The 27,014-nt window shown below is 47.0% G+C and overlaps 1 protein-coding gene across 9 annotated transcripts; it reads left to right on the forward strand.

Moving 5' to 3' along the window:
• The first annotated feature begins 622 nt into the window (after positions 1 to 622).
• On the forward strand, positions 623 to 27,014 carry GJC1 (gap junction protein gamma 1). 9 transcript variants are annotated; one of them, XM_080369744.1, is made up of 5 exons: positions 632 to 726; positions 11,983 to 12,055; positions 20,586 to 20,700; positions 22,650 to 22,725; positions 22,853 to 27,014. In XM_080369744.1, the coding sequence occupies exon 5, from the start codon at positions 22,872 to 22,874 to the stop codon at positions 24,051 to 24,053; it is 1,182 nt and encodes a 393-aa protein (XP_080225870.1). In that variant the 5' UTR covers positions 632 to 726; positions 11,983 to 12,055; positions 20,586 to 20,700; positions 22,650 to 22,725; positions 22,853 to 22,871; the 3' UTR covers positions 24,054 to 27,014. The 9 variants fall into 9 exon arrangements, with proteins under 9 accessions (XP_080225871.1, XP_080225870.1, XP_080225875.1 ...); XM_080369742.1 differs by lacking the exon at positions 632 to 726 and adding an exon at positions 907 to 2,746; XM_080369745.1 differs by lacking the exon at positions 11,983 to 12,055 and having other exon boundaries at positions 623 to 726.

Consider the following 27,014-nt stretch of genomic DNA (forward strand, 5'->3'; position numbering starts at 1 on the left):
CCAGTGTCCCTGTCCCCATCCTGGTGACCCTGGCTGCAGCCCTGCTCCTAGCATGCTCGCCCCCCCTCACGATCCCGGTGTCCCCCGTCCCGCTGCCAGTGCCCCTGTCCCGCTCCCAGTGCCCCCCTCCTGCTCCCAGTGCCTTGTCCCACTGCTAGTGCCTTGTCCTGCTGCCAGTGCCCCTCTCCTGCTCCCAGTGCTCCATCCCGTTCCCAGTGCCCCTGTCCCGCTCCCAGTGCCCCCCTCCTGCTCCCAGTGCCCCCCTCCTGCTCCCAGTGTCCCCCTCCCACTCCCAGTGCCCCCCTCCTGCTCCCAGTGTCTTGTCCCACTGCTAGTGCCTTGTCCTGCTGCCAGTGCCCCTCTCCTGCTCCCAGTGCTCCATCCCGTTCCCAGTGACCCTGTCCCACTCCCAGTGCCTTGTCCCAGTCCCAGTCCCTTGTCCCGCTCCCATTGCCCCCACTCCAGCTCCCAGTGACCCCCTCCCGCTCCCAGTGCCCCCCTCCCGTTCCCCAACCCCACGGAGCTGCTCCCGCACCCTGTTTCCAGCCCCCCACGCCGAAGCCCCCCCGCGGCGCACACCGGGGCGGGTGGGCTGGCGGCAGGAGGGGGCTTTGCGCATGCGCCCCGCGCCCCCGGCCCGGGCTCGGCGGCCCCGCCGCGGCGGCGTGTGTGGGCGGCCGAGGGGCCCGGCCGCGACCATGGGCTGGAGCCGCGCGGGGCGGCGGCGTGAGTGGGGCGGGGGCGGCTCGGAGCGGGGCGGCAGCTGCGGGGGGACCGAGCTGGGCGGGGGAGCTGCGGGGGGACCGAGCTGGGCGGGGGGGGCTGCGGGGGGACCGAGCCGGGCGGGGGGGGCTGCGGGGGGACCGAGCCGGGCGGGGGAGCTGCGGGGGGACCGAGCCCGGGCGGGGGGAGCGAGCCGGGGCGCGGAGGGGTGGCGGGAGCTGCGAGGGGAGCGAGGCGCGCGGGGCTGAAGGGAGGCGGGAGCCTGCGGGGACCGAGCCGCGGGCTCCGAGGGTCGCAGGGGCGCTGCGAGGGTCCGGGGGCAGCCGCTGCGCCCCCCGCCGCCGCTGCGTGGGCCCCGTCGAGCCCGCCCAGCCCCGCTCCGCTCGCCCTTCGCCCCTCGGGCCGCGCCGTGTGCCACCCACGGGGCCCGGCCGTCCCCCTCGTCCTGCCCCAGCGTCGCGTCGCCGCCTTCGCTGCGGGCGTAGCGCCGGGTGGCGGCAGCGCCCGGCTTCCCTGGTGGGCGTGCCGTTCCGTACAAACTCTCCTTGTCCCCGATCGTAGGTCCAAGTAACGGTTTGGTTTTTTTTTTTTTTCTTTTTTTTTTTTTTTTTTAAATCATTACCTTAAGAGGCACCGGCTCCCGGCCACCTCGCTGGCGCGCACTGCTGGCAGGGCCGCCCGGTGCCGCAGCCCGGCCCGAGGCCTCGGTGGGCCCCGGAGCTCAGCCCAGGCAGCGCTGGCGCCCACACGAGCCGAGGCAGCGGCAGCTCCTCGGCCAGGCCAGACACGGTTTGTAACGCTGTTGACAGCCTGAGGTAACCTTGTCCCGAGCGAACGTGCAGCCGTGCCCTTCAACCTTTCACCGTGCTTGATCCGAACGCAGAGCACGAGGAGAAAATTCCGCCCCTGTGTCCAGTCACGAAAGTTTTGGCCTCTGTTGGGCCTAACTTTGACCCGTTGTCATAGAGTCTCACAAGAATGACATTTGTACAGTTATTTTTACAGGCTTTTTTTTTTTAGCTGATTCTCTTTTCTACTGGTAGGAATTAGTTCTGACGCTTTCTGGTCATTGTGACCTTGCTTCCCGGCGAAGTGCTGGGTTTGTTCCACTGTCAAATTGATTACAAACAGGTGATAGTGCATAGAGATTTGATTAGGGCATGGATACGCAGTATGGATTCTCGAGCAACAGTTGGTAGCACCGGATGCAGCTTTTTCATTGTGTGTTTAGTTAGTGTTTAGAAATAAGAGGAAGAGCAAAAGCCTTGTCTTTGGTAGACCATTGATTATTCTGGTTATTATTTCCATGTCTTCTGCCCACTGTAAGTCGAGGATAACTGGTAGAAGAAAAAACCACCTGTCCCACGGTGATGTTCTGCGAACCAGCCCCCAGTCCAGTTACCAAACCCACCTTTGTTCAGGCCATTTGGAAGGGGAAAGCTGTTGTTTTCTGTCAAGACTTGCGATTAAGCAAAGGAAAGGTGCCCTTCTTTGTGTGTTTGGTTCTTTCCAAGTATATTCCAAAGTTATGCTTGTGCTTTCCTGGGGGAACAAGTAAGCTGCATTCTGCGAAGCGGAATATGTAAGAATTTTTAAAAGAAAATGAATATACAAACACGCAGGTAATTTGAGCCTTGTTGTGCCATTCCTTATTCCCCCCATACAGCTGCAGACAGCTGAAAGTCCTGTATTTCCAGCAATCCTAAAATTAACTCCAGCATTTCTGCAGTTCTAGAAAGGCAGGAGAGGACAATGTTTTCCCTCTTGTGTCGCGCTGGTGACTAAAGCAGGTCTGAAGGGCTTGGCGGTGGGTGGGGTGAACCGTTACATATTTTCTGTGTCTGACGAATGCGCAGGCTGCTGGGTGTCCGTCCTTCTCCTCTCTCTGGTCGGCGGCAAAAGCTGCCAATGAAATGAGTTGTCCTGACGATCAAAGCTGAGTTAGTTTGACTGCAGGGATTTCCTGCGCGACAGCGTGGCCAGGGGGCTCCTGACCATGGCCGGCGGCTGAGGAGGAGGCCAGGTAAGAGGATGAGGGGCTCGGAGCAGAAGCTCAGGTGAGCTGGAGTTGGTGGTGCGCTGAGAGCGGGCAGCGTGGCTGCGTGCTTTGGGGTCGGTTGTGCTGAGCGTGGGTGTCTGCCCTGGGAGGATTCTTGTGGCTCCTTGTAAGAAAACAACCCTTTTGCAATGTATTTCTCAAAAAAATGGGAACTTGAGTGACATTCTGAAATGAAATGGCAAAGGATGGGGCAAAACAAAACAAGGAACATACGTTAGTACGCTTTGACACCTACATTTGAGCATTTGTGTTTCAGATCCCAGGAAACTTGTTTTACAAGACCATCTCTTTTTAAAACTGCTGCTATTTGTTGTGGCTGCTTGGGTTCATCACCCATCTTCTCTCATCTTTGTAGTGGCTTTTCAAACCAGCTTTTATGAAGTTTTAGATCGGTTTGTGAGAAGTTATTAAAAAAATCTTAATGGCTGGCTGTACCCTCATCAAAGGGACTACCGTTAGCACTTCTAAGGCTAGTATTGCAAGTTCATATTATCACTGATTCAGTGGACTGTTGAATTACTGCTAATAGACAACATTGTCATTTAAAAAATTAAGTGTTTTCTTAATTGATGCAATAGCATTAAGATTTGGGTTTTTTTTTAAAGCAACTCACAAGTCTGAATGTGTGATTTTAAGTGAGGAATTGTCATAAAACATCTGTTTTCTAGGTAGGTTCCCCTGATACCCATTCTTACCCCTTCATTAGTGATTATTTTCGCCTGTTACTTCAAAGCAGACAACTAAGTAATTGCAGGTAACTCACAGGTGGTGCAAATATCAGTAAATAACTGAAAAATTGGGGTCACAGACTTGAGAGCATGGCAGCTTAGTTTGAACAAGTTAGCGAAGAGCCCTGAAAGGTTTGGAAAACACGCTGACAGTGAGGGCTTTCAGCGGTCCTGTCCGCCTCTTAACAGAGGAAAGGTTAAAAGAAAGCTCATTAACAGTTTATGAGTGAGTTTGTGAGGACAAAGGTATAGCAAGGCAGTGATCAGATGCTAGGCAATTTTTGACCAATTGTAAGAATTTACTAAGTATTTTAGCATATGCTGATGAGTTTTAGTTGTAGGCACATTTTTTCTGAAGACTTTTCTGTGGTTCAAAAGGTAATCGGTTTGGGAATTGGGTTGCTTTGGTGAAACTTTATCTTGAAAGGTGTTTTCTGGCTTTGTATGGTTTTATAGCTGACAAGGGCAAGATTTAAAAGCAAAATTCTCGTAAGCTGTGAAATCTAATCACTTATGGAGACTTCACGATGAATTTTAACACAGAGATTTGTTGACTTAGTAATTTACTGACTGCCAGCAACTTCAGTGACTCCCAACCCCCCCTACCCCCCTACCCCCCCAACCTCTCCAAAACATCACTTTTAGCCTAGAAAATGATGAGGTCCAGTGCACTTCTTGCAGTGCCTGCCGTTGTGCATGGGTGTAGCTCAGCCACTGAGGACCAGCAAAGCAGCCTAGGAATACGCAGCCCAGAGTTGTTTAATCCTGAAGGCGCCAGCGTTGGGTATCTTGTGGACTGGGTTACTGACACTCCTGTGCCTCAGGTACTTCTGCTGGGGAAGCTGGAGCTGGCAGACGCTTGCAGGGCGGCTGACGCTTCTTTTTCCGCCAAGCCGTGATGCTGGAGGGTTACAGCCTAGTGAGCTTTCAACCCAGAGCTGCTAAATCACAAAAGGGTGTGTGTGAGCTGGGAATGGGGGCACTCAGGCAGGCTGTGCTCCTCCGGTTAATTTTGGTGATTTGCCCGTGTTCCCCACGTGGTCATTCGTACCTGCAAGGGGCCATGTGGCTGAGAAGAAAAGTTATGAAATCAGTCTGTAGCATCACTATTAGCATCGAGCTGGGAAGAGGGAGGCAATTTTGTGGCTCTTTTCTAACGCCGCTTCAGGTTTTCACCGTCTATTTTTTTAAACATCGGCCGCACAGAGCAAGTTGTGGCAGGTACCTCACTTATGGCTCAGCCGTATTGCTCAGGCAGGATTTTCTGAATAGCGGCACAAACTCAGACAACGGTAATGGATCATTAAACAGTTGGAGTAAAAACCTCAGCAGATAATGGACCCCTTTGTTGTCTGGCCTCCCTGTGGTCCGAGAGGATGAGCGCTGCTCTCGTTAGGAGGAAGGTGATCCTTTCTTCCCACCCTGTTTCCAGCTTTTGGTTTTTGTGCTGCCACTCAGCAAAGTGCTTTATGGAGTTTGTGCTCCAGACTTCTTTATTTTTAATCTGGTTAATAGGTAGTAAATTATTGTTATTGAAAAAGTCCCATTAATATTCCCTATTTTTTATGGTTGCTGTACTTCAGCACTGCTGACACATACAGGGAAGCGTGTTCCTTCCTAGCATCTCTGCCCAGCACACAAGGCGACTCCTTGAATTACAGATGCACCTCTGCAAAGTGGTCCCTGGACTACAACCTGGTCAGCTCCTCACGGGTGGCTGGGAAGTGATCCCATTTGCCGTGCCTTGTGAATGAATATTTTGTTGCAGAACCCTATGTCATTATCAGTCTTTCCAGCTGGTCTTTGCATTTCCCACGAGCAGCAGGAGTGGAATTCCACTGTCCCGTACTTGTGCCATGTAATAATGTGCTGTGCTTTTTCTTGTCTGAAGTTGTTGTTAATAATGGTCAAATTCTTATTAAATCGCATTTCCCTTGCTGTGTGCAGTATTGCTGGATGTTGAAAATCTGCCTCTGAAAGAAAACTCATGCTTTTTAAATGTCTAAATTCCCTATTCACTGGCTATTCTTCATCGCGGTTTTGATAGGCTCTTCTCTTTCTGTTAAAAGCCAAAAAAAAAAAAAAAAAGAATTTATCTTCAAAATGCTCCTTGGAAGGGAAGAAGGGCAATGTGAAATTTCCTCTTCTGACCTCGTACCATAAATATGAATTATTATCACTGCTTGGGTGGTGACGCATCGTTCTCCCCCAGTTGTGGACTGTCTGGAAGATCTGGTTGGGATTTTTAAAAACTTGGCTTTTCCTTCGTGTAAAACGAAGATTTAAGGTGAAAGTTCCCAGATGTGCTGTGGGCTAAATTGACATACGGTGATGTATGGTTGGGCAGTTACAGCGTTATTGGGTGTTTTCTGGTGAAGGACATACCAAGAACAGTAGATACTGTAGCAAGAAGAAATCCCTTTTCCTTCTGCAGATGTAGGTAACTTAGTTTCATACCTCAATACTGGCTAATAATTCTTTAATGATTATATCTCAAAGAAGAACCCAGGGATTTAAGTCATAACACAAGTTACAAGGTTTTCTGACACTATAAATAAAAAGCTATATTTGGAAAAAAAGGACGGTGTATTTGTGGACAAAACTATATTAAGGGAAATGTGATGGAAAAATTGAGTCAGTTGAGCTGATGTATGAGGCATTTCCCTATGGAGTCATTGGGCTGAAAAATGTTTTATATGCCTAAACTTGAACAGATGCTTCAACACACTCACACATACAATCCCTCCCTAGTTTAATATTAGCGGTTCTGTTCATACCACTGTGATTAATTCACAGACCAGCCTGTTTTAGTCTCTTTTCCAGGGGCTATGGGGTATATCCAGATCATCCAGGTGCTTAAGCCCGTGCCAAACTGTAAATATGCAAGCAACCTGGTTATTAGCAGGATTTCTTTCAAGCTTTACATTAGGCATGTGCTTAAATGGCTCACTGACCCGGGATTTACATTTTTACACAGGAATGAAGGATTTTTCTCTATTACCTTGCTTAGATGAAAATCGTTGGAGTCAGCCAGCTTTTTTTGCCTAAATAAGTACATGAAACCAGCTTTCAGCTCTTACAGATATTAGTTCCACCTTTTTAGTTACAAATTTGTCAGAAAACAATTCTGAGCGTGCCTGACCTCGTTTAAGATACTGTTGAAGTACGAGAAGACATACATACGGATGACCAGCAGATTTTGCCTACTGTTCTTTTTAGTACAAACATGTTTGGTGGTGCTGGAGAAGTGGCTGGCAATTGCATTTTATTTTTTTCCTTTGAATACTCGTTGTGGTGTTCAGCTCAGCTGTTAATCTGCTTTCCCCGGGTTATTTGCCTTGTAGGTAGCTGTGTGCAGCGCATCTTCTCTTCTAAAAATCCCCAAAGCCCTCCCAAAAAAATGCAGGGTGCTGGAGCCAGTTGTTTCCACTTTTCTGATTGAGCTAAACTGGTGAAGGGATGTGGAAAAATGACTTCTGGGTCTGTATCTAATGGCTTCTGGGTCTAAACCTGGGTCTAGCTGTGGTGCGCCTCAGGAATACACGCCTTAAGGGATGAGTGATGGTGCTGATGGCATCAGGGGATGTTGGCTCCTGCTCACGGTGACATCCCAGTGTTGGACACTTGCGAGTGGTGCAGCCGTGCCAGACTCAGGTATAACAAGTCATTGTAAAATTCTGTATCTCTGTCACGCTTAAAATAGCAGAGAGCCTGGAAGAGTGATCATGTTTCTTGTGTGTTTCCATGTTACCTTCAGGGTGAGTTTCTGACTCCTTGGTAACTCTGGGCAGTCTTGCCCGTTACGGATTCAGGGGCTGACAAGTAACACTGCATAATCCCGGGGCCTGGGGTTAGAGAAACATCTGTAGGCAGGCAAGAGGCTGGGTGCTAGATTGTGCACCTGGGGCTAGCCCCGGTGTTAGTTTTTAAAAATAATTAAGTTTCTTAATGTGTGTCTTGCAGGTGTGCAGTCTTTCATGCAGTATCTCCTCCTACAAATCTCCCAATTTTCATGGTAAACATATTTAAGTATTTGAGAAATGACTGAATTTTACTTATTAATTCCCAAGAGTTACTTAGCTGACATTCAAATACATAGTTAAACTGTTTCTAAAAGGACAAGAATTTTCACAGTGGAAACTGTGATTCCAATGATATTAAAAAAAAAATAAAAAAATTTAAGTGTTTGGAAGGAAGTACACAGTGATCTTCCATATAGCCTCATGGAAATGATCATCTTTATTTCTTGGTTCATGTAGTCTTTGCTCTTTCTGGAGTTTACTTGAAATGTTCCACCTCTGTGTCAATACGCAGCTAGATTTGTATTCCTCAGCCTGCTCTTGCTCTCTTTGCAATCTGTGGCAAAACCTTATCGATCTGGATGCCTGCAAAATCCAATTCCCTGGAGGATTGTGCTGGAGAGATATCGACAGAAATAAATCATTGCTGTCCTTCAAGCGTGCCTATTGCCTGAGATTTGTCCAACAAGTAAATACTGAATACCAATCAGCTGTAACTTATCAATGATTAATAACCTGAGTTACCAATTATTTTTTTCCTTTTGCCTTCCACCAGCACCAGTCTTTTCGCTGATTTATTAACACACTCTTCCCACAGCCCCCAGGGGAGACACTCGCTCCTGGCTCCTTTAGAACAGCCAGGAGCTGTTCTAGCTGGAACAGCTGGATTGTATTCCATGTCCCCCTGGTTCGGAGTTTTGTTCCTGACACTGGCCTGAGTGGAGGCTACAGCGAAGGTGCTGGAGAAGCGTGTGTGAAACCCCTCTCAGCTTTTTGACTGCTTTCTGCCTGGAGACACCTGTTGTGTGAAGCATCGTCTCTTGGGGTTGTTTTTTTTCCAGTTTTTAAGGGGCTTTCCTTCTCCAGGCTACTCCAGATTTTACAGCTCCCTACTCTCTTTCCCCCCTTTGGATTTCTCACTGTTCTTCCCTACACCAGCCAGTCCATACCTCTTCAACAAAGCAGTTTCTGTTCTTCTCTCTTTCCGTGACAGGGGATAGCGAGAGTGACCAGGGCTGTACACCGCGGCCAGGACGTGGGTGAGCCACGGGTGCTCACGGTGGCACAGCAGCGCGTGCTGTTCATGCACTTGCCCGTTGCTAACACTTGTAAAGTGCTCTTGACTTTCTGGACTGTTCTGAGTGGTGCCGGAGCTTCCACAGAGCAGCCTGAGAGCCCCAGGATGATCTGCCTGCTGAGGCCACTTCAGGGCACGTATTTTTTGGTGTGAAGTTGAGATTATTTTTTTTTTTTTTACTTATTCAGTGTATGTATCACTTAATCTGTGTAGAATTTCATCTGACATTTTATTGCCAGGTTACTTAGAGTCACAGGGTCCTTCAGCCGTTTTTCATGGTTGCTTATCTTCCTTGCCTTGAAGATTGCCATCAGGATCCTTGGTCACATCCCACCCACTTCACTGTTGCGTTGTACTCAAACAGCATCCTGGTCCCAGCCTCTCTGCCTGCGAAACTCCACTCTGACCTCCCTCCCTTGCAGGAAATGACTGTTTACTCCTACTCTGTTATCTTTCACCCAGTTGTTTTTCCATGCAGGGACAGTCCCTTTTCCAGTGTGGGCTTTTGGTGTCCCTAAAAGAAGCTTTTGATGAGAGGGACTTGCAGATCTTAAAAATCCCTTTGTGAGGGTGGAATTCCCTTTACAGAAGCCACACTGACTTTTGCCCCGGTAGATTGTGATTATACAGATATATCAACTGTCCACTAATTCTAGTCTGTATAATATTGTCTAATTAGTCCTGTACAAATGCTGGGTTCGGAGGCCTGCAGTTTACCACGATTTTCTTTGCAAGCCTTGTCTTACGGAGGTGACGTGGCGCTTGCCGCCCTGTACCAAGGCAATTTTAAGAAAGGCTGTAACCAGATGGGCTGTTCCAGCTCCAAGCTCCGTTACCTGCTTTGGTGAGCGCCACCACATCCTCCCCACCCATTACTCGTCATTTTGGCTTTTTATTCTGTAACCTCCTCTCCAGTCACTTCAGCTTCCCAGAGAGCCCCTGGAGGAATGTGGCTGGCGAGGAGGCCGGGGCTGTTTCTAGCACTGTGACTGTGCATAAAGAAGTCACGTAGTTTTTCCTGTGTGGCATTGTCGTCTCTTTTAGTAGCGTTAAGAAATGAACATGTTCCTGGTGGTGTGGCTTTCTGCAGGGCGGCTCCCTCGGGATGCAGACGGGTATCTGAAGTTGTAACAAAGTGGTGGGGGAGCAGCTGTTTTAGTCATAGGATAGATGGGAGCAACGTGGCCGGCAGGTTGAGGGAGGGGACGCACCCCTCTGCTCTGCTCTGCTCTGGTGAGACCCCGCCAGAGCTCTGCGTCCAGCTCGGGGTCCCCAGCACACGACAGACACGGCCCTGTTGGAGCGGCTCCAGAGGAGGCCACAGAAATTTCCTGAGGGCTGGAACAGCTCTGCTGTGGGGAGAGGCCGAGGGAGCTGGGGGGAGCGGGGGTCGTTCGGCTCAGAGCAGGCTCTGGGGAGACCTTGCTGTGGCTGATGAATACTTAAAGAGGGCTTACAAGGAAGGCTTTCCTGGGGCTTGTAGTGACAGGACAAGGGGCAGTGGTTTTAAACTGCAAGAGATCAGGTTTAGACTGAAGATAAGGAAGAAGTACTTTGAGGTGAGGGTGCTGAGGCGCTGGCGCAGGCTGCCCAGAGCAGCGGTGGATGCCCCGTCCCTGGCAGTGTCCAGGGTCAGGCTGGACGGGGCTTGGAGCGACCTGGTCTGGTGACAAATGTCCCTGCCTGTGGCAGGGGGTTCGGCTGGGTGGCCTTTAAGGCCTCTTCAGACCCAAACCATTCTGTGATTCTGTGAACTTGGCAGAGTAGGTATGGGTTGCCTTAGTGAGAGCATCCACCAAATAATCTGTGGTTTCTTACTAGGAATTATGTCACTTGCAGCTAATCCCCCGTTGAGTGAATGAGGATTTGTGATACAGTGAACGCTCAAAAGGATTAAGAATATTTTTGCAAGTAGACCTGCTCACCTCTGCATTAGAAAGTGGTGGGGCCCTTTGCACGTGCCACTGATTTAACCCTTCAGAGAACTGGTGAGGTGGTAGCTGGTGTAGATGGTGATAGATCTCTGAATATGTGCTGGGTGGAATAGTAAGGCTGTGTCTGCATTCATCACTGAAGCAGTCTACTGTGTTAACTTTTTTTGTCTCTGCTTCGTATTTGCCTGTGAACTGTTTGTTTTGGTAATGAAGATGGGAAGTTACTCGTATCCAAATGTGCAGCAAGGCTTTAGCCAGACTTGGGAGCGAGCCGGGTTTTCCAAAGACTGCAGAGGCCACCAGTTTGCTTTCTAAAAGGAGGTCCTCCTGTTGGTACAGGTTCTGCTATATGTTCGTATTATTTTCTTTTAGTTGTAAGAAAAGTACGGTTTTATACAATTTCTGGTGTTCTAGGTATTTTTCTAACTGAGGTCTTTCAAGGCCAGACCGCTGACCTGACTGGCGCTTCATGATCCTGTTCACACTGATGCCCACTTTGTGTTGAGACAGTGAATTGTGATTTTTCTGTGGTCTTGATAGATGGTGGTGGTGACCCTGCTGTCACCTGGTTGGAGCTTGAAGAGAACATGTACAAAATAAGCGTGAAGTTCACTCGGTGGCTGAGGTTGTATCAAAATGTAACCACCCTCCTAAAATCTTGAAAACTTGGAAATAAGAAACTGGGGGAAGCTTAGTACAGTCACATTGCCCACAGTTGTGCCTGTAGTATCTCAGTGTGCTTTTTTCCATCTCCAGCAAGACCAGAAAGTATATACCATAGCCTTGTCCTGTTCGCACTCTCACATCAAGTCACATGCTTGGCTTAAGCAGTTTCCATGCATCTGGGAGGCTAATCAGCCTTAAATTTGCTGCTAATTTTCATAATCTCTGTTGATATTAAGTCTGATAACAAATACATGGCCATGTAGAGCAGTCAGATGGCAAAAAATGACCTGCCTGCTACTCAGTGCTTGGTGGAGTGTGCCTTTCTCTGGGGCGTGAGGCACAGTGGGGAAAGGGCTTCTAGCTTCCTCTTAGAAAACAGAGTTATTTGTGGCTATTCTCAGAAAGAAAAAAACCCACCCAGTTGGTACGCGTGTGTTCTCCCAGCTGGTGTGATGGAGCATAGGGAGTTTATCAGCGAGTGCTTCAGGTCTCTTCCCAAGAGGGTCTAGAGAAGTATTCAGGTCTTTCAGAAAATTACGATTTTGGGTTTCTTATTTCACTACAGGAAACATTTTTTTTTCAGGAAATAATTCACGTAGTGAATTTATGTGCATCTTCATATCCTAAATTTTATCTTTGGCAAAATAAAGTTGTTAAGGCTTGTTGAACTCAAGCTGGAGTAACGTTTTAATGCCAGCATAGCAATCTGCTCTGATTCACTAAGCTCCTTTCCTCAAAACAAATCATACTTAAAACTCTTCAATTATTTCTGCAGGTTAGTGGCACTTGAGGGAAGTCGAAGCAGCAGGCCAGCATTTGGCAGGAAGGCAAGCAAGCTCTCCTGGCAGGTTTGTGTGCTTGCTGCTGTCTCGTAGCAGACCCCTTGCTCTCTGCACGGCGCTCTGGAAGGAGCACCTGTACCGTGCACGGGGCATCGCGTTGCTAGAGGGGTTTTGACAGTCTAGCGAGGTGCTGTCATTCTGTCCTTGACTGTAGGTGTTCCCCACACCATCCTCATTGATTGTTGTGGTATACCGGTAACTGACAGTGAGAAGGTGGCCTTCTGGTGTGGCTGGCTGCCGTCTTCCCGAGCTTGGTGCTCTCTACCCAGGGAGATGTACGGTTGTGTGAAGTCACAGAGGTCTGCAAAACTGCCTGGTCCTCCATATCGCAGCAAGTAGAAGGTCTGACCAGGTTTAGCAGAGCTATGGCAAGCGCTGGATGTCATGTAAAGCAGTTGGTAGTGAGGGTTTAGTGTCCCCATCTGCCATCTGAACATCCTTCCTTCTCTAAAAAGCTGCTGTTGAAGCAAATGTTAGATGAATTTGGTGTAATTGTAGGGTGAGGCAGTGTCTCGTACTAGACCAGATGACAGAGCTGGGAAATAAAGGTCTTTTTTTGAATTTGGGTCACAGTGAAATAACTGCCGTGTTGCAGAATGGGTGACTGGGGACATTGTGGCAGACTGTGTCATGGTATGTGGTATCTGTTTTATTTACAAGCCGTTCATGCTAGTTTTTGAGGCTTATCTATGAAGCAAACACTATCATAGTTTCTTTTGACTGTCATAAAATGGTGGTGAGGGAATTAGGTGTTCATCCCCATTTGATTGCCTCCGCTCAGCCAAGTGGCAGCCTTCTGATGTACAGGAGCCGACAGAATTGCTCTCTTTTGGCTTCTCTCTCCTTTCCCGAAATGGCCGTGAGAGTGATATTTGGGTCAGCTGCTTCCAGTGTGTCATTTTCTTTTGACACTCATCCCTCTGAGCATATAGGAGGAGCCCAGTGGGGAAATGCTGTGGTGCTGTTGGCTGCAGTGGAATCGGGAGTAGTTAAAGGGGTGTTGTGGTTATTTGACTCACTAATCACATCAAGACAGGGAAATCTCTCTGATGCCTGACTGAAACGGTATGCAAGTGAAGATGGCCTTTACCCAGACCCTGTTGCAAGAGGGATGGAGGGACCCAGGTAAGTGCACAAGTGCTCTAGCCTGTAAAAAGGCTGTTGCTCTCCAGCAGTGTGTGTCCCTTGGTGACTTTGCTGTGGATCTAACACGCAATGGTACTTGTGTATTCCTTAATTTGGACCAGAGACCTTTTGGGTCTGTCTGGGGAAATATGTTTTTTTCCTTCTTTTCTTGCTGCAGTGCTCTGGGTCTTGGTGTGGAGGTGTCTGTTGCTAGGTTGGAGGTGTCAGGGCGTTGTGCTCCTGTTCCTTTCAGTGCACAAGTTGTTTTGCTTTGCCTGGACCTCCGCTCTTCCCCTGCGTGTCTTGGGGTGCAGCCCCGTGTGACGGTGCCAGGCCTGCCTGCACAGGTGCTGTCCTGCAGTTTCTTTCCCTCTGCTGTTTGCAAGCTGGCAAGCGTGTCCTGAAATGAGCTGAATTTGTGGGATTCATTAAGCAAGTGTGAGCAGTAACCCCAGCCCTGCTGTCCGTTGCGCTCTTGCTTTGGATTGGTGTTGGTCACTTAGTACCTGCCTTTTGCCATCATCCCCACAGCATCTTTTCTACCTTTACCCTTCCATTGCCTGTATTTGTTAAAATAACTGCTGAGAACACAGGTGCGATAGTCAACAGTACAATCTTTTTAATATTTTAATAACGTTTTGTGTTTATTATTATGCCAATGCTGGTGGAACCGCACAGGGTCTGTCAGGGGGTGACTACACAGCAGCAGCCTGTGCTTTTTGGGGCAACTGTCCTGTACTGTGAGCGGGAAGGTTCTTAGGTCACAGTATCACTTGCCTGTGTGTTTCAAGTCCCTGTAACTTGTGCCCCCTCTATTACGTTCATTCTTACAGGAAAAATTTCCTGGCTGATGTTGTCCCAGACTCTTCTCAGTGGTACCCAGGGAATGGTGAGGGGCACAGTTTGAAACACAGGAAAATCCACTTAAACTTCAGAAAAGCTTTTTTTTTTACTGTGAGTGTGGTCAGATGTAGGAACAGGCTGCCGAGAGAGCTTGTGGAGTCTCCATCCTCGGAGGTATTTAAAACCCGGCTGAACATGGGCCTGCCAACCTGCTCTCAGTTGACCCTTTTTGGGAGATAGAATATGGTAGTTTAAAATATCCCACCAGTTGGTGGAATATTACACATTTTTTAAGATAATGCATATGAGTACAAGGGAACCTAGAGGTTAAGCATCTTCAAAATATAAATGACTGAAGTAAATGGGTGGTTTTGTCACTTACAAAGAAGCAATCGCAGTATCAGACTTGTTGGGCATTTGGTGTGTTTGATCTCTGAAGTATTTTGGCACGTGGTAACACCTCGTGTGTCTGAAACAGGGTTTAGTAGCCATGAGCTAGGGAGCACGTGGTGTCTTTTCAATTGGATATCTAGTTTGGGAGCAGCTCCTAGAGAGAACTTCTTGGTGTCCGGGAGATGACTTCTGTATCTGTACGATCATCTCCTGGAAAAGCCTGCAGGATCCACTTAGTATGGAAGAAAGGGAATTGGCAGCTCGGTCAGGAGCGTTTTGTGGACCTGAATCCATACTGAGACCATGCTCACGCTGTCTGAAGGTCATTTCAGTTGGTCGAAACAGTCGATGATACCCTCCTGATCTTTGGGTTTCAAGGGTACAAGCGGCAGTCCCTGGCCCTGTTGCCTGCAGGCAGTCTGGGCTGGCAATCCGAGAGCTCAGGTTTTGATTAAACACTTGGCCTTGATCTTCAAAACAGCAGTGTTGGGTGTTTCCTCTAGTATGGCTTGAACTTCAGCTTCAAACTCTTTGCAGAAGAATAAAAAAGTTTGCCCTTTACCTACCTTGCAATTTCTTGTTTTCAGTGTCCAACAAAATTATGCAGGTTCCCAACGCACAAGTTGTGTAGGGAGAGGGGTTGTTTGCGCTACAAGCTTCAGTGTTGGCGCTGTGCTGGTACAACCGAGGTTTGGTGCGATGCTGTGTCAGTTTGACTGTGCCTTGTTGCCCTGAGGATCAAGTGTTTCGTTGCAGAGGCTGTCAAACAGCACACGGCGTCTTGCCGTGTAATCTGCTGACCGCTTTATTTTCTCCATTATTACATTTCGCATCACCAGAGTGCAAGCATCACCTGGGGCTTGCTTCTGCTTCTCGATACCTCACGTCTGTAGGACAGATCTGAAGAACAGCCTGCTCAGGTTTGCCAAGCATCTGACGACTCTGCTCTGAGTCGCTGCAGAAATGCCAAATTGAGGAGCTCACTATACCAGCCTCCGAGCTGGTACACCTCGTTCCCATTGTTTGGAAAGCTTACTGAATGCTGGGCATGTATCAAGGGATTCAGGCTGACAAAGACCCCAGAACAGGTCTCCGAAAATCTCATGAGAGAATAGAGACTCTGCAGCCCAGCCTCCATTTTTGACAAAGCCTGTTCTCACTGCAGGCTTCTGCTCCCAAATGAACTCGAGTCAGGCTCACGGTTCATCATGTCCTTGTGCTGCGGCACGGGGTGCACGGGCTGCCCCAGCGGACACCGCTCTTCCAAAGCTGGGATCTCGCATGCTCTGGGGTGTCTGCCCTGGAGACGATCTTCCTGGAGGAGCGTTGGCTGCTGTAGGTGAAGTAAATGCTAGTTTTGGCCAGCATGAAACACGCTGCAATTTCATTTGAATTGTGTCACTGCAGGGGAGTGTTGCTAAAATTGTCACTTGGCTTTCCATGCTGGCATTACCTAGAGGGCACACTGAGGCTACTGGAGGTTCATGTCTTATCTGCACATTCCGGTTTCTTTTTAAGCTGAATGCTTGGGTGGGTGTATGTACATTGATTTTCAAAAAGATACGTATTTGACATCTTTATATTTTTGACAGCACAAGAATCTTTTTATATCTCTACCTCTTACCCATATTTTAGTGTTCTATTTATATCCTGCATAGGATCTGCAGTCTCGTAATTCAATGAGGGGTTTTTTAGACTCGAGGGGAATTGGTCTGGGGAGCAGCAGAACCTTGTTAGCATGCCTGGGATTTGAAGGCACCGTTCAGAAGTTGTTTCCAAATTGACATTGATGCTGTGGCTTTTTCATAACTGTTCTCTGCTGTTTGCCATATGAGACTTGCCAGATGACAGATTATTTACTTGAACAAGTGCTGTGTGTTGTCCCAAAAGTCGCAGCCCTCTCACTCCCAAATATTCTATAATATAGATTAAATCTAAAATTCAGTACAGTTGTTTAGTTAGTCTTTTTCAGCTGCACCGTACTGTAAACAGTTTTGAAAAGCATAGGAATAAAGTTGGTGGTGATGGAGCCGGCTTCCTTTACAAATGATGGAAGGATGATAGCAGTGATTTATTTGTCTTACCCCAGGGAGATCCCCACATCCTTCCCCTTGTGTCACTTAGGAGGATGGACACTGGAATTGCTGCTCAGGTCAGGAAGGCAGGTAGCATCGGCACAATACTCAACAGGATTTGTGGTGTGCTGGTATGTTGCCAGTGCTGGGTCTGGCCACAACTTTCTCCTTTCTTAAACAATAAGGTCTTACTTATTTTTCCGGTTTAACACAAAAAAAAAAAAAAAGAAGAACCCTCATGCTTCCACAAGAATAATTGTAAATCATGCGATTTCTTACATTTCAATGTAAATGAGATTTGAATGAATAATGCTAATTATTTATTCATCCTAATTCAAATCCGGTTTTAATTAGCCTGTGGGCCCAATTTTACTTTCATGCAGCATGAAACCTCTTTTGATTATCAACAGAATTGCCATGCATTTATTCTTGATTTTTTTTTTCTGCTCAGCACATGATTTAAAACTGCTTAAAAACAAAACAAAACAAATATATCATTAATAAATTAATCAAATTTCATTAGCGTGACATGGGAGGACATATTTTAAGGGAAAAAAGTTTTCCCGTAAATATATTCCCCTTGACAATTGCCTTTTGGCTACAAAATCTTCCTCCTATATATGTGTTTGAGACAAACCTTGTCTGAGAAGGTGCTGGTGAACTGAAATTCAGAGGAACCTGAGAGCTTCGGCTCCCTGTTCCCCTCCAGGGGCTGGGTCTCACGGCTGGAAGGTGTGCTCCTGCACTGCTCTTCACCTCTGTTCCAGGGAGAACTCAGTGATGAGCTGAAGCCCATAGCCAGCTGTGGACTTAGCTGGGGGAGGGTGTCTCCAGAGAGGATGGGAACCACCGAGTCCAACTCTGCTACTCGCAGGACTGCCTGACACTAAACCAAACATCCACACGCTGCCTGCTGTCATCGGGCTCAGATGCTTTGGGCTACAGCTGCCAGTTTGTACTGGAACAGGGTCAAGGGCATCCAGTTTGTACTGGGAGGGGGCCCAGCCTGTACTGAGAGGAGGCCAGGAGATTCAGTTTGCGTAGGAACATGGGCCAGTCATTACTGGGACATGGCCAGAGGATCCAGTTTGTACTGGGATGGGGCACAGTTTGTGCTGACACAAGGCTGAAGGCATTTGGGACTTGACAGCCTGGAGTGAGGCTGTTGGCTGCTGTATACGGCACCGCCTTACAGGTGCCATACATCCTGGGGGTCTGGAGGCATTGCTGGGAGCTTTCCTCCAGAGTCACCATGGTTCCAGCTGCTTCCATCCTTCCTTGTCCCACTGTCCATCCCTGCCACACTTCAGCTGTCTTATCCAAAGTCAGAACTTAAAGGTTGCTGCAGTAAACTGCTCCTCTGAGGTGCTGTTCTTCCCTCCCTGACTGGTGGGAGACCATCACAATGAGATGAGAAAGCTGAAATGAGATGAAATCAACCTCGCGTTTAAATTCACATTTGAGCCACGCATGGGCTGGGTAGGGGAAGCTGCACACAACAGGGACTGTTCACTGTCTGTCTGTACATGAACAATAGCCATGTTAAAGTAACTCAAGAGATTTCCTGCGGTGAATCTCTTAACCTAAAGCTAATTTCTTTTTTCCCATGTACCTGCTCCAAATTCTTCTTTATTCTTTCTGGACGGCCGCATCTGCAAAACTTTATTTGCAGGAGCCAGCTTGCTGTCAGAGATAAGCGTCACATTATTTGCATTGTATATTCTGGCTGCTCTGAGGAGCCTCCTCCGCTGGAAGTGCTGGAATGAATTTATGACAAATACAAGGAATGAAAGTCTCTCTCAAATGCATTTTCTGCCATGACTTAAATTAGCGGAAATTGCTGACATTTTGCCTTTTTCAGAAGCGTGTCAGTGTCCATAGACTTTTGTTTCAAACAATGGAAAATTATTGAATTAAATAGTATCAGAACACAAAATCTGAGAGATGCTAAGTGTACGTTAGGTGAAGGTTACTGCAATATATCTGGGTCCTGCAGTACGTGTGTTGTAAAGGCAGGAACATGCAGCCTCTGACCTTGGCCGATCTCATGGAACTGAAGGATACTGCCATTTCAAATGCTGTAATTCTGTTTGGAAATTTTATGTTTAATTTACATAAAACATAAAAACCATATTATGTTTAATTTTGATGGGCTGAACATTTCCAGTGAAAGAAAGGGTTTTTTTTTATTTACAGGTCATTTTTTATTTTACAGGTCATTTTACTTGAATCAAAATGTTTCCATAAAGACAAGGAAGTTCTTTGCCTGCTGGCTGGCTCTCCCTTATTTGTGTCAGTAGCTCTGCTCTGGACTAAAACTAAATTTAGAACGTGACACTTTCTTGTTGAAGAGAATCGGAGCTCTTCAGCAGCTTCGCACCTCTGCAGCCAGAACTCTGTAACTGGCAGGAGTCGTGGTTATTACGTGCTTGTCTGGTGACGTCGCCATCCACATCCGAACGCTGTGGTTAACATAAATGTACCAGTCTGTGTGGTCAGTGCCTGTGTGTAGGTTCGTCACTCTGTTCATTTATATAACTGGTGGAACCAGTCTTCTGCTCCGAGCACGCTGCCGAGGGAGCGAGGTGTCAGCCAGCCGCAGGTACGGGGTCTGCACTGTGGAAAGCTGATAAATGCCTCAGAAGAATTTATTAGATGTGGAGGCAGCAGCTTGTCTAAAATGAAAGGTTCAGTGGCCCCTCTCCTATTGAAACCAGTGCTGATGGCAAACTTCTCGGCTCATAGCCACTGATGGGTAAACATTGACAGTATCTGAAAATGTGAAGGCTAGTTCCTGCTTTTATGTCAAATTTACATTGGCAACAGTACTTAATTCATTTCAAATTTACTTAGTAGTTTACTTTTAGAAAAGAGTTTGGTCCTGACATTTTCAGCAAGGGAAAGTTAACCCCTTCTTAAACTCCCTTGGGTTTTGTCTCATTTTAAATTGACGAATTACAACGTGTCAGTTAGTGGCATGTAGAAAATTATAGAATCATAGAATTGTTTAGGTTAGAAAAGACCTTTAAGAGTGCAGCCATTAACCCAGCGCTGCCAAGTCCACCACTAAACCATGTCCCTAAGTGCCACATCTACACGTCTTTTAAGTGCCTCCAGGGATGGTGACTCAACCACTTACTTGAGCAGCCGGTTCCAGTGCTTGACAACCCCTTTTGGTGAAGAAATGTTTCCCGACACCCAACCTAAACCTCCCCTGGCACAACCTGAGGCTGCTCCCTCTTGTCCTGTCCCTTGTTACCTGGGAGCAGAGACCGACCCCCCCTGCCTACAGCCCCCTGCCAGGCAGCTGTAGGGAGCGATCGGGTCCCCCCTGAGCCCCCTCCTCTCCAGGCCGAACACCCCCAGCCCCCCCAGCCGCCCCCCATCAGACTGGTGCCCCAGCCCCTTCCCCGGCTCCATCGCCCATCTCTGGACACACCTCAGCACCTCCCTGCTGGCCACACTGCTGCTGGTGCAAGCCGGGACGCTGTTGGCCGCCTTGGCCAGCCGGGCACACTGCTGGCTCACGTCCGGCCAGCCACCAGCCAGCACCCCCAGGTCCTCTCCCACCGGACACAGCATGTCCCGTTAGTGCCCACGCTTGGCGGCTGGATCGGCAGTGCAGCTTGGTGTGGGTGCGAGTGTTGTGGCTCTTCCCTCCGTAGCCCCCGGTTCCAGGTGTGGGGTTCACCTGCCTTTTCTGTTCGGGGTGTTGGAGGCTCCTCAGGCGCATAGTGTACCCCGACCCGCTCGAGCTGCTGGGAAGCGCCGAACCTGCGGGTGTCTGAAGCACAGTCTCTTGGCCCACCAATGCGGAACTCAGGGTTGCAAGAGCTGTACTTGGGTGCCTTTCTGAAAGGGGTGTGTAGGGTGTGAAGTCACCTGTTGCAGTAAGGCAATGCCTCTGGTTTTTCCTGTTAAAAACATGTTATTTAAGCCAATTCTGTCTGCAGAATAATGGTTGCGTAGAAAGAAGAGCTATGATTGTAAACCTTGGATTGATTGCATGCGCAACTGACAGCCACTAGATTATAATCCTTTAATTTTTTCCCATGTTTCCCAGCTAAATAAATTGAATTCTCTAAATCTCTCACTTTTAGGCATCTTCCCCGTCCCTTCAGCTGGTTTTGAGACTCACATGTTCACTCTCTGATATTTAAGCAAGTTCTGAAGGATGCAGACACAGGCACTGAGTGCTGTCTTGCTAACAAGGAGGTAAGATCACCTTCCTTGCCCCTGTTTGCATGTGATGCAGCCAAGGGTTGCATCAGTCATCTCTGCTGTATCACCAGCTCGCATTGAGATGCTCCTCCATTAGGACCCTAGCTCCCCTCCCTGTTAACTGAGGTCCAGGCAAACTGCTCTCCTTTGGGGGAAAAAAAAAAAAAGAAAAAAAGAAAAAAAAGACTGCTGTTCTTGTCCTTAGCTGCATGTCTTTGCATTAAGCTTGGTTGAAGTGGTGGTTTTGTTTCAGTGGACACAGCCTCTCGAGCAATCTGTGTTTTTCTGCATCGCTGATAACTCGTCTTTATTTGTCAGCCTGCAAACTTCTGTGCCACTTGCAGATTTTGTCAGCAGCCATTTTCTGGTCAGGTCTGAGGAAGATACAGCCTAGTTGCCAGGTCTATTCCTGGTCTTTGCAGAACTTGCTATAATTACATGCAGTTGATCTTGGTTCTAATGTGGGAATCATTTGTCAAGACCTTTGTTACTTTTGATTCATTTAATTTGGTCTTTTTTTAATACTCTCCTACGCTATTTTTTCCTCGTGCTGTCACGAAGTAAAAAATCAAATGTCCTACACAGCCCATCTGCATTATGTCTGTGCTGTTGCCTTTTCAATGAAACACTGAATTTCACCAGAAGGGGGATTACATATATATCCTTTAATTCTGTATTGACTGCATCCCCTCATATTTCATTATTTTGCCTGTGAGCAACTCTGTAGTTATACAGAAGAAGTTGAATAGTTGCAAATACTGGTTTTCTTCCAGTCTCCTGGAATTTCTCCAGATCTTAAGAATAAATCACTTTTAAGATGAGAGTGCCAGACTTGTCCAGTTCTGGTTTTAGGGTCTTTCACCAAATGTTCTGATGCAAAAATTTCTGTTAATAATGTTTGAAAAATTGGTATTTGACATCATCAGAGGACTGAAAGATGTCTTATCCCCATGCTGTAACAACATCAAACAGTTCTTCCTGTGCTCAATGTTTTACCAGTTTCACTCCTTTGAGCCTCCAGGTGGGCCTGCAATGTCGCTACGTGTTGTTCATGTAATGCCGCATAGGGTTGCTAGCTGTGGGTTTCCACTGATGGGTTTTTTACTGTTAGGTTTGAGAATTTATGGAACCAGAGAATCGTTTAGGTTGGAAAAGACCTTTAAGATCTTCCATTAACCCAGCACTGCCAATTCCATCATTAAACGATGTCCGTAAGTGCCACATCTACGTGTTTTGTAAATACCTCCAGTGGTGGTGACTCAATCACTATGATCTCCCATCTAGTACCTCATCTAAAATTTTTGATAGATTGCTTTTTTTAACTAGATTTTCCTTCCACCCCCCCCAAACCCATCACAAAATACATACTAAAGTCTTCTCTGGCTCTGGAGGGGAGATTTTTAGCCTCCCGAAGGGACTGAACCCAAATACATACAATGTTTTGAGCATCAGGTTAGAAGGTAGATGTTCCTTAGGTCAAACCCTGTCTCTGGGCTGGACCTGCAGGGTAGCACTGCTCGGGTCACTTATGTTGTCCTGCCTTTAAGTTAAAGATAACAGCAGTTGCTAGCTTCTCGGGTTTGGGCTGGCTGATTCATTTCTGTCTCAAGACAGCTGGCATTGCCCTGTGGAGAAAGCAGTTTCTCTCTGTGGGCTGTGGTCAAGGTCGAGATTGCTGGCTCAGGCTTTAACAAGGCTTGGCCACCTCTGTGCAGTTAAAATGAATCTTGTGGTTCGTGATGGGACGTAGCCAACAGAGCCCGTGAAATTTCACGGGAGCTTAGCTTTCGCTCCACTGTGTTTTGGAGACCAAAAGCCTCAAGTGTAAATGTTTTTATTAATGTTTGAAATACAGAGCAGCCGTCTCTCTCCTCTACTCGGGAGTAGCTTTGGGAACGCATTTTGCTTGTGAAATGGCAGTTAACTGCTGCTTTCTTTTGTAGCACGCTTCTCAAAACCCTGCAGAGGAGACGTAGGATCTTCAAGCAAATTCTGGCAGCTGGAGTTTCCCGGTAACAGGTGATGTTACAAACATGGTTGCATGTTGGTTGTAAAATTCTGTAGTTCTCTCTCTTGGTTGCATGTTGCACTGTTTAGGCTCAAGCTGATGAACTCATAAATATTTGGGGGTTTGTTTGTTTTTTAGATAAAACTATTAGACCACCATGAGTTGGAGTTTCCTGACCCGTCTATTAGAGGAGATCCACAATCACTCAACCTTTGTTGGCAAAATCTGGCTGACAGTGTTGATTGTATTTCGGATTGTCCTAACTGCTGTGGGAGGAGAATCCATTTATTATGATGAGCAAAGCAAGTTTGTGTGCAACACGGAGCAGCCTGGCTGTGAGAATGTTTGTTACGACGCTTTCGCTCCTCTCTCGCATGTGAGGTTTTGGGTCTTCCAGATCATTCTTGTTGCCACTCCATCTGTAATGTATTTAGGCTATGCAATTCATAAAATCGCCCGGATGGTGGAACACAGCGAAGCTGACAGAAGAATCAGGAGCAAAAGCTTTTCCATGCGATGGAAGCAACACCGTGGCTTAGAGGAAACTGAGGAGGACCACGAGGAAGACCCAATGATGTACCCAGAAATAGAGCTGGAAAGTGAACGGGAAAACAAAGAGCAGCAGGCCCCTGCTAAAGCTAAGCATGATGGCAGGCGGCGAATTCGTGAAGATGGACTCATGAAAATTTATGTCCTGCAGCTTCTGGCGAGGACTACCTTTGAAATCGGCTTTCTCGTGGGTCAGTATTTTTTGTACGGCTTTGAAGTCAGCCCCATATTTGTCTGCAGCAGGAAGCCGTGCCCACACAAGATAGATTGTTTCATTTCAAGGCCAACCGAAAAGACCATTTTCCTGCTAATAATGTATGGGGTGAGCTGCATGTGTTTACTTTTGAATGTCTGGGAGATGCTCCATTTGGGATTTGGCACAATCCGAGACACACTGAACAACAAGAGGAAAGAGCTAGAAGACTCCGGTACGTATAACTACCCTTTTACTTGGAATACGCCATCTGCTCCTCCTGGCTATAACATCGCGGTCAAGCCAGAGCAAATGCAATATACCGAACTGTCCAACGCCAAAATGGCCTACAAACAGAACAAAGCCAATATAGCTCAGGAACAGCAGTATGGAAGCAACGAAGAAAACATTCCTGCCGACCTGGAAAATCTGCAGAGGGAAATTAAAGTGGCTCAGGAGCACCTGGACCTCGCAATCCAGGCTTACAACAACCAAAACAATCCCAGCAGTTCCAGAGAGAAGAAATCCAAAGCAGGCTCAAACAAAAGCAGTGCCAGTAGCAAGTCAGGAGATGGGAAGAACTCTGTCTGGATTTAATGTTGGCTGAGTTCATATACTGTGTTTTTTCTCCTAGTTTATCATAACCAGCAACCCCTTGAATAATGGCTTCCATTAAGTAAATATTTGACTCTGCTTATTTTCAGGGATACCGTTGGCTAGTGATTCAACCTCTCAGAAAGGGTTTGTATGCATATTCTGGGATTATAGAACTTTATTCTTCTGTCTTCCAAGTCGGGAGACACATAGGCATATTTAAATCATTCTCATTGAACGGTTTATGCTGTATGTACAGTATTATAGTACATTTATTATGCACAATTTTTTGTATTTGTACACTGGATCTCTGATGTTGCGCTTTTTTTATATTAATGAGGAGAAAGCAATGGGTAGCTGTTAGCATTTTGCTAGTTTTATTACTGTGGTCCGCAGTTTCGTCATTGTTCTTCCTTGTTTTAAACGTAAAACTTTCTATGCTGCATTTCAAAAGTGCCTTGAACATGCAGACAGCACAGAGGAGTCTCCGGTTATCCAGGCAGCCCACAGGTGCCAGTCACTGAGCAGCAGAGCAGTGAAAAATTTGGAAAACATCTGTTAACGGTGCTCTTGACTCTGTCTTTTACAAAAATGATGTGCTACTTGTAAAGTGTCATACTATAGCCACGATGTACTACAGTTTCCCTCCATGGAAAATTACTTACAGGAAAAATGTGTGTGTGTGAGAGTGCTTGCATTCAGAGTGAGAGTGCCAGCTGTAATGCAGAGAGGGCTCAGACCTCCCTGCAATCTGTATGCAACAGGAGGGAAGGGAGACTTCAAACTCCTGTAGAACAGTTTAGGGAAAAAAAAAAAAAAAAAAGTAAATAGAAGTTGCTGGATTCAGTAATTCTGTATCTTCATGTGGTATCTATGGAAAGAGATGCTTTTGAGATCTGCTGTTACGTAACGCCCTGCTCCCCAAGGGCATGAAGTTGTTATGATACCTTTTGGATAAGATTTCTGTCTCTTCCAAGGTAATCTGGTTAGATGGTGTCACGGTAATTTTGTTTCTCCGTGCATTACACTCGAGGAATAACCTTCCTCTCCCTGCAGCCAGGACACATGAGCTGTCTGTAAGAGTTTTATAAAGCCCTTTCCGAATATCAATGATACTGCCTTATCCCAGACCCCTCTTCTTTCCATTATGTCAGAGGAATTTAGTTCAGACAGAGCAATACGTATAATTTAGATTTCTGCTTGAGAGACCAGTCAGATTTGGCGTTTTGTGGTTTTGGCATTAAACTTGAATTTATAATTAGAAAAAGGAGAATGCGGTATTCGCTGCCTTTGGCGGTGTCTTTTTGGCAAGGATGCGCGTTGATGTTTGAGAGATGCTGATAAAAGTGTATGCTTTTTGCTACTATTTATAATGTATTCAGGACCTTGCTCTGCTCTCTCTTTTTTTTTTTTTTGTTAGGTTTTTGTGTGCTTTAATATATTTGGGGGGCTTGTTTCAAGCAGGACTGTGGTATTTTGAGGCTCAGTCGTTAGTGCCCTCGTTACAGCCTAGTGAGGAGCAGGGTTGGGAAGCAAGGCTCCGTGGAGGACACTGGCAAACCCATACTCGCTTCCTGTCCCGTAGAACAGCTGAGCACAGGCTTTCTGTTAAATTTGAACTAAGGGGATATGGGCATATGCTCGCAGTTGTCCTCTACCCAAGCACTTGCTGAAAATAGGCATTTTGCTGAATTGATTTTTGGTCTGGTTTCACTGTCCAGGCGTGGATCCCAGCTCTGCTTTGGGGGACATAAGGGTGCCCAGAGCCAGTGCCACCCTCTGCCAGCGAGAGCTTCTCTGGTTCACCTCCAGCAGAGACCTTTCTGGCTTTTTGCTTAGCAGCAACTCCTGGCCACTGCTCCGGGGAAGGAGCAACCTCTGAATTTTATGCAGGAAAGTTTCAGGGTGATGTCTGTAAGCAAGTGTAAGTAAGTAACACAGTAAGTACAGAGCAGTTTTTAAAAGCTTAAGCGGACTTGCAGGCAGGGACAGCTAGCCGTGAGATGGGACTAGCTCTGGGGGGTGAGAGGGAGTTTATTAATAGCACTCCTCTAATTAAACAGGAGTCTGAAGAGAAGCACGCTGCCTGAAGATGGGCAGAGAGGGTTTGCTAGCAGAAAGCTGTGAGTGTGATGGAGAAGCTGGGTGGAAAACGTGTTGTCTGAAAGTGCTAGGGAAAGACATTTGGAGCCTGGAGATAAACACGGATACATGGCTACAATCCACTCCTCCCGACACCGGGGTTGTTCTTTTCAGCTTCCCAAAAGGGTTACGTTGCTCTTAACCCCTTGCAGTGGTTTCAGAACAGCCTTTCACCACCAAATGTCAAGAAGTGAAAATCCTTTGCTGTTGCTGCTCTCTACACAAACTACAGCAGTTTCTTGTTAGCGGCTTAAAACAAAACTGGTTCATGGCAGCTGCTTCCCCTGTTGTTTGTATTAGCCATTTCCCAATTAATGATCTAAACCATTTCTGCTTAAAGCTACCGTCTCAGGTCAGTCCTGTGAGCTTTTGTCCACACCAGTAGATATTCCCGTTAGTGAGCAGAGTGTATAGAATATTCCAATCCCAGCACTGAATTCATTCCGAAAATGCAAAGTAATGGAGCTGTTTCTGTTACTGTTTTTTTGTTTTCATTTTAATTGTGTATAAAGTGCACATTTTCTTTGAAACTGAGTGTTTGTTATTAGTAGAGGGTGTCTGTTAAAGCTCTAAATGTTCATGTCTGTGACTGTATTCAGTTTCAAAGTATCAGGCTTGATTTTTCCTTTTGAAGAAATGATACATGCATTACTTTAAAATGCTCTCTTGCTTTGGCTTAATGTAGGCCATTCCAAAATAACCGTTCAGAAGAGACTTTTGGACAAAAAATACTGAACGTAACATGGGTTTGTGTTGTCATTCTCTGGTTTTGGATGCAGTTTGGCAAAAAAAATATTCTATTAAATCCAGTGGATTACTCCA

The sequence above is a fragment of the Falco punctatus genome (genome assembly GCF_963210335.1).
Source record: "Falco punctatus genome assembly, chromosome: 19".
NCBI classification, from domain to species: domain Eukaryota; kingdom Metazoa; phylum Chordata; class Aves; order Falconiformes; family Falconidae; genus Falco; species Falco punctatus.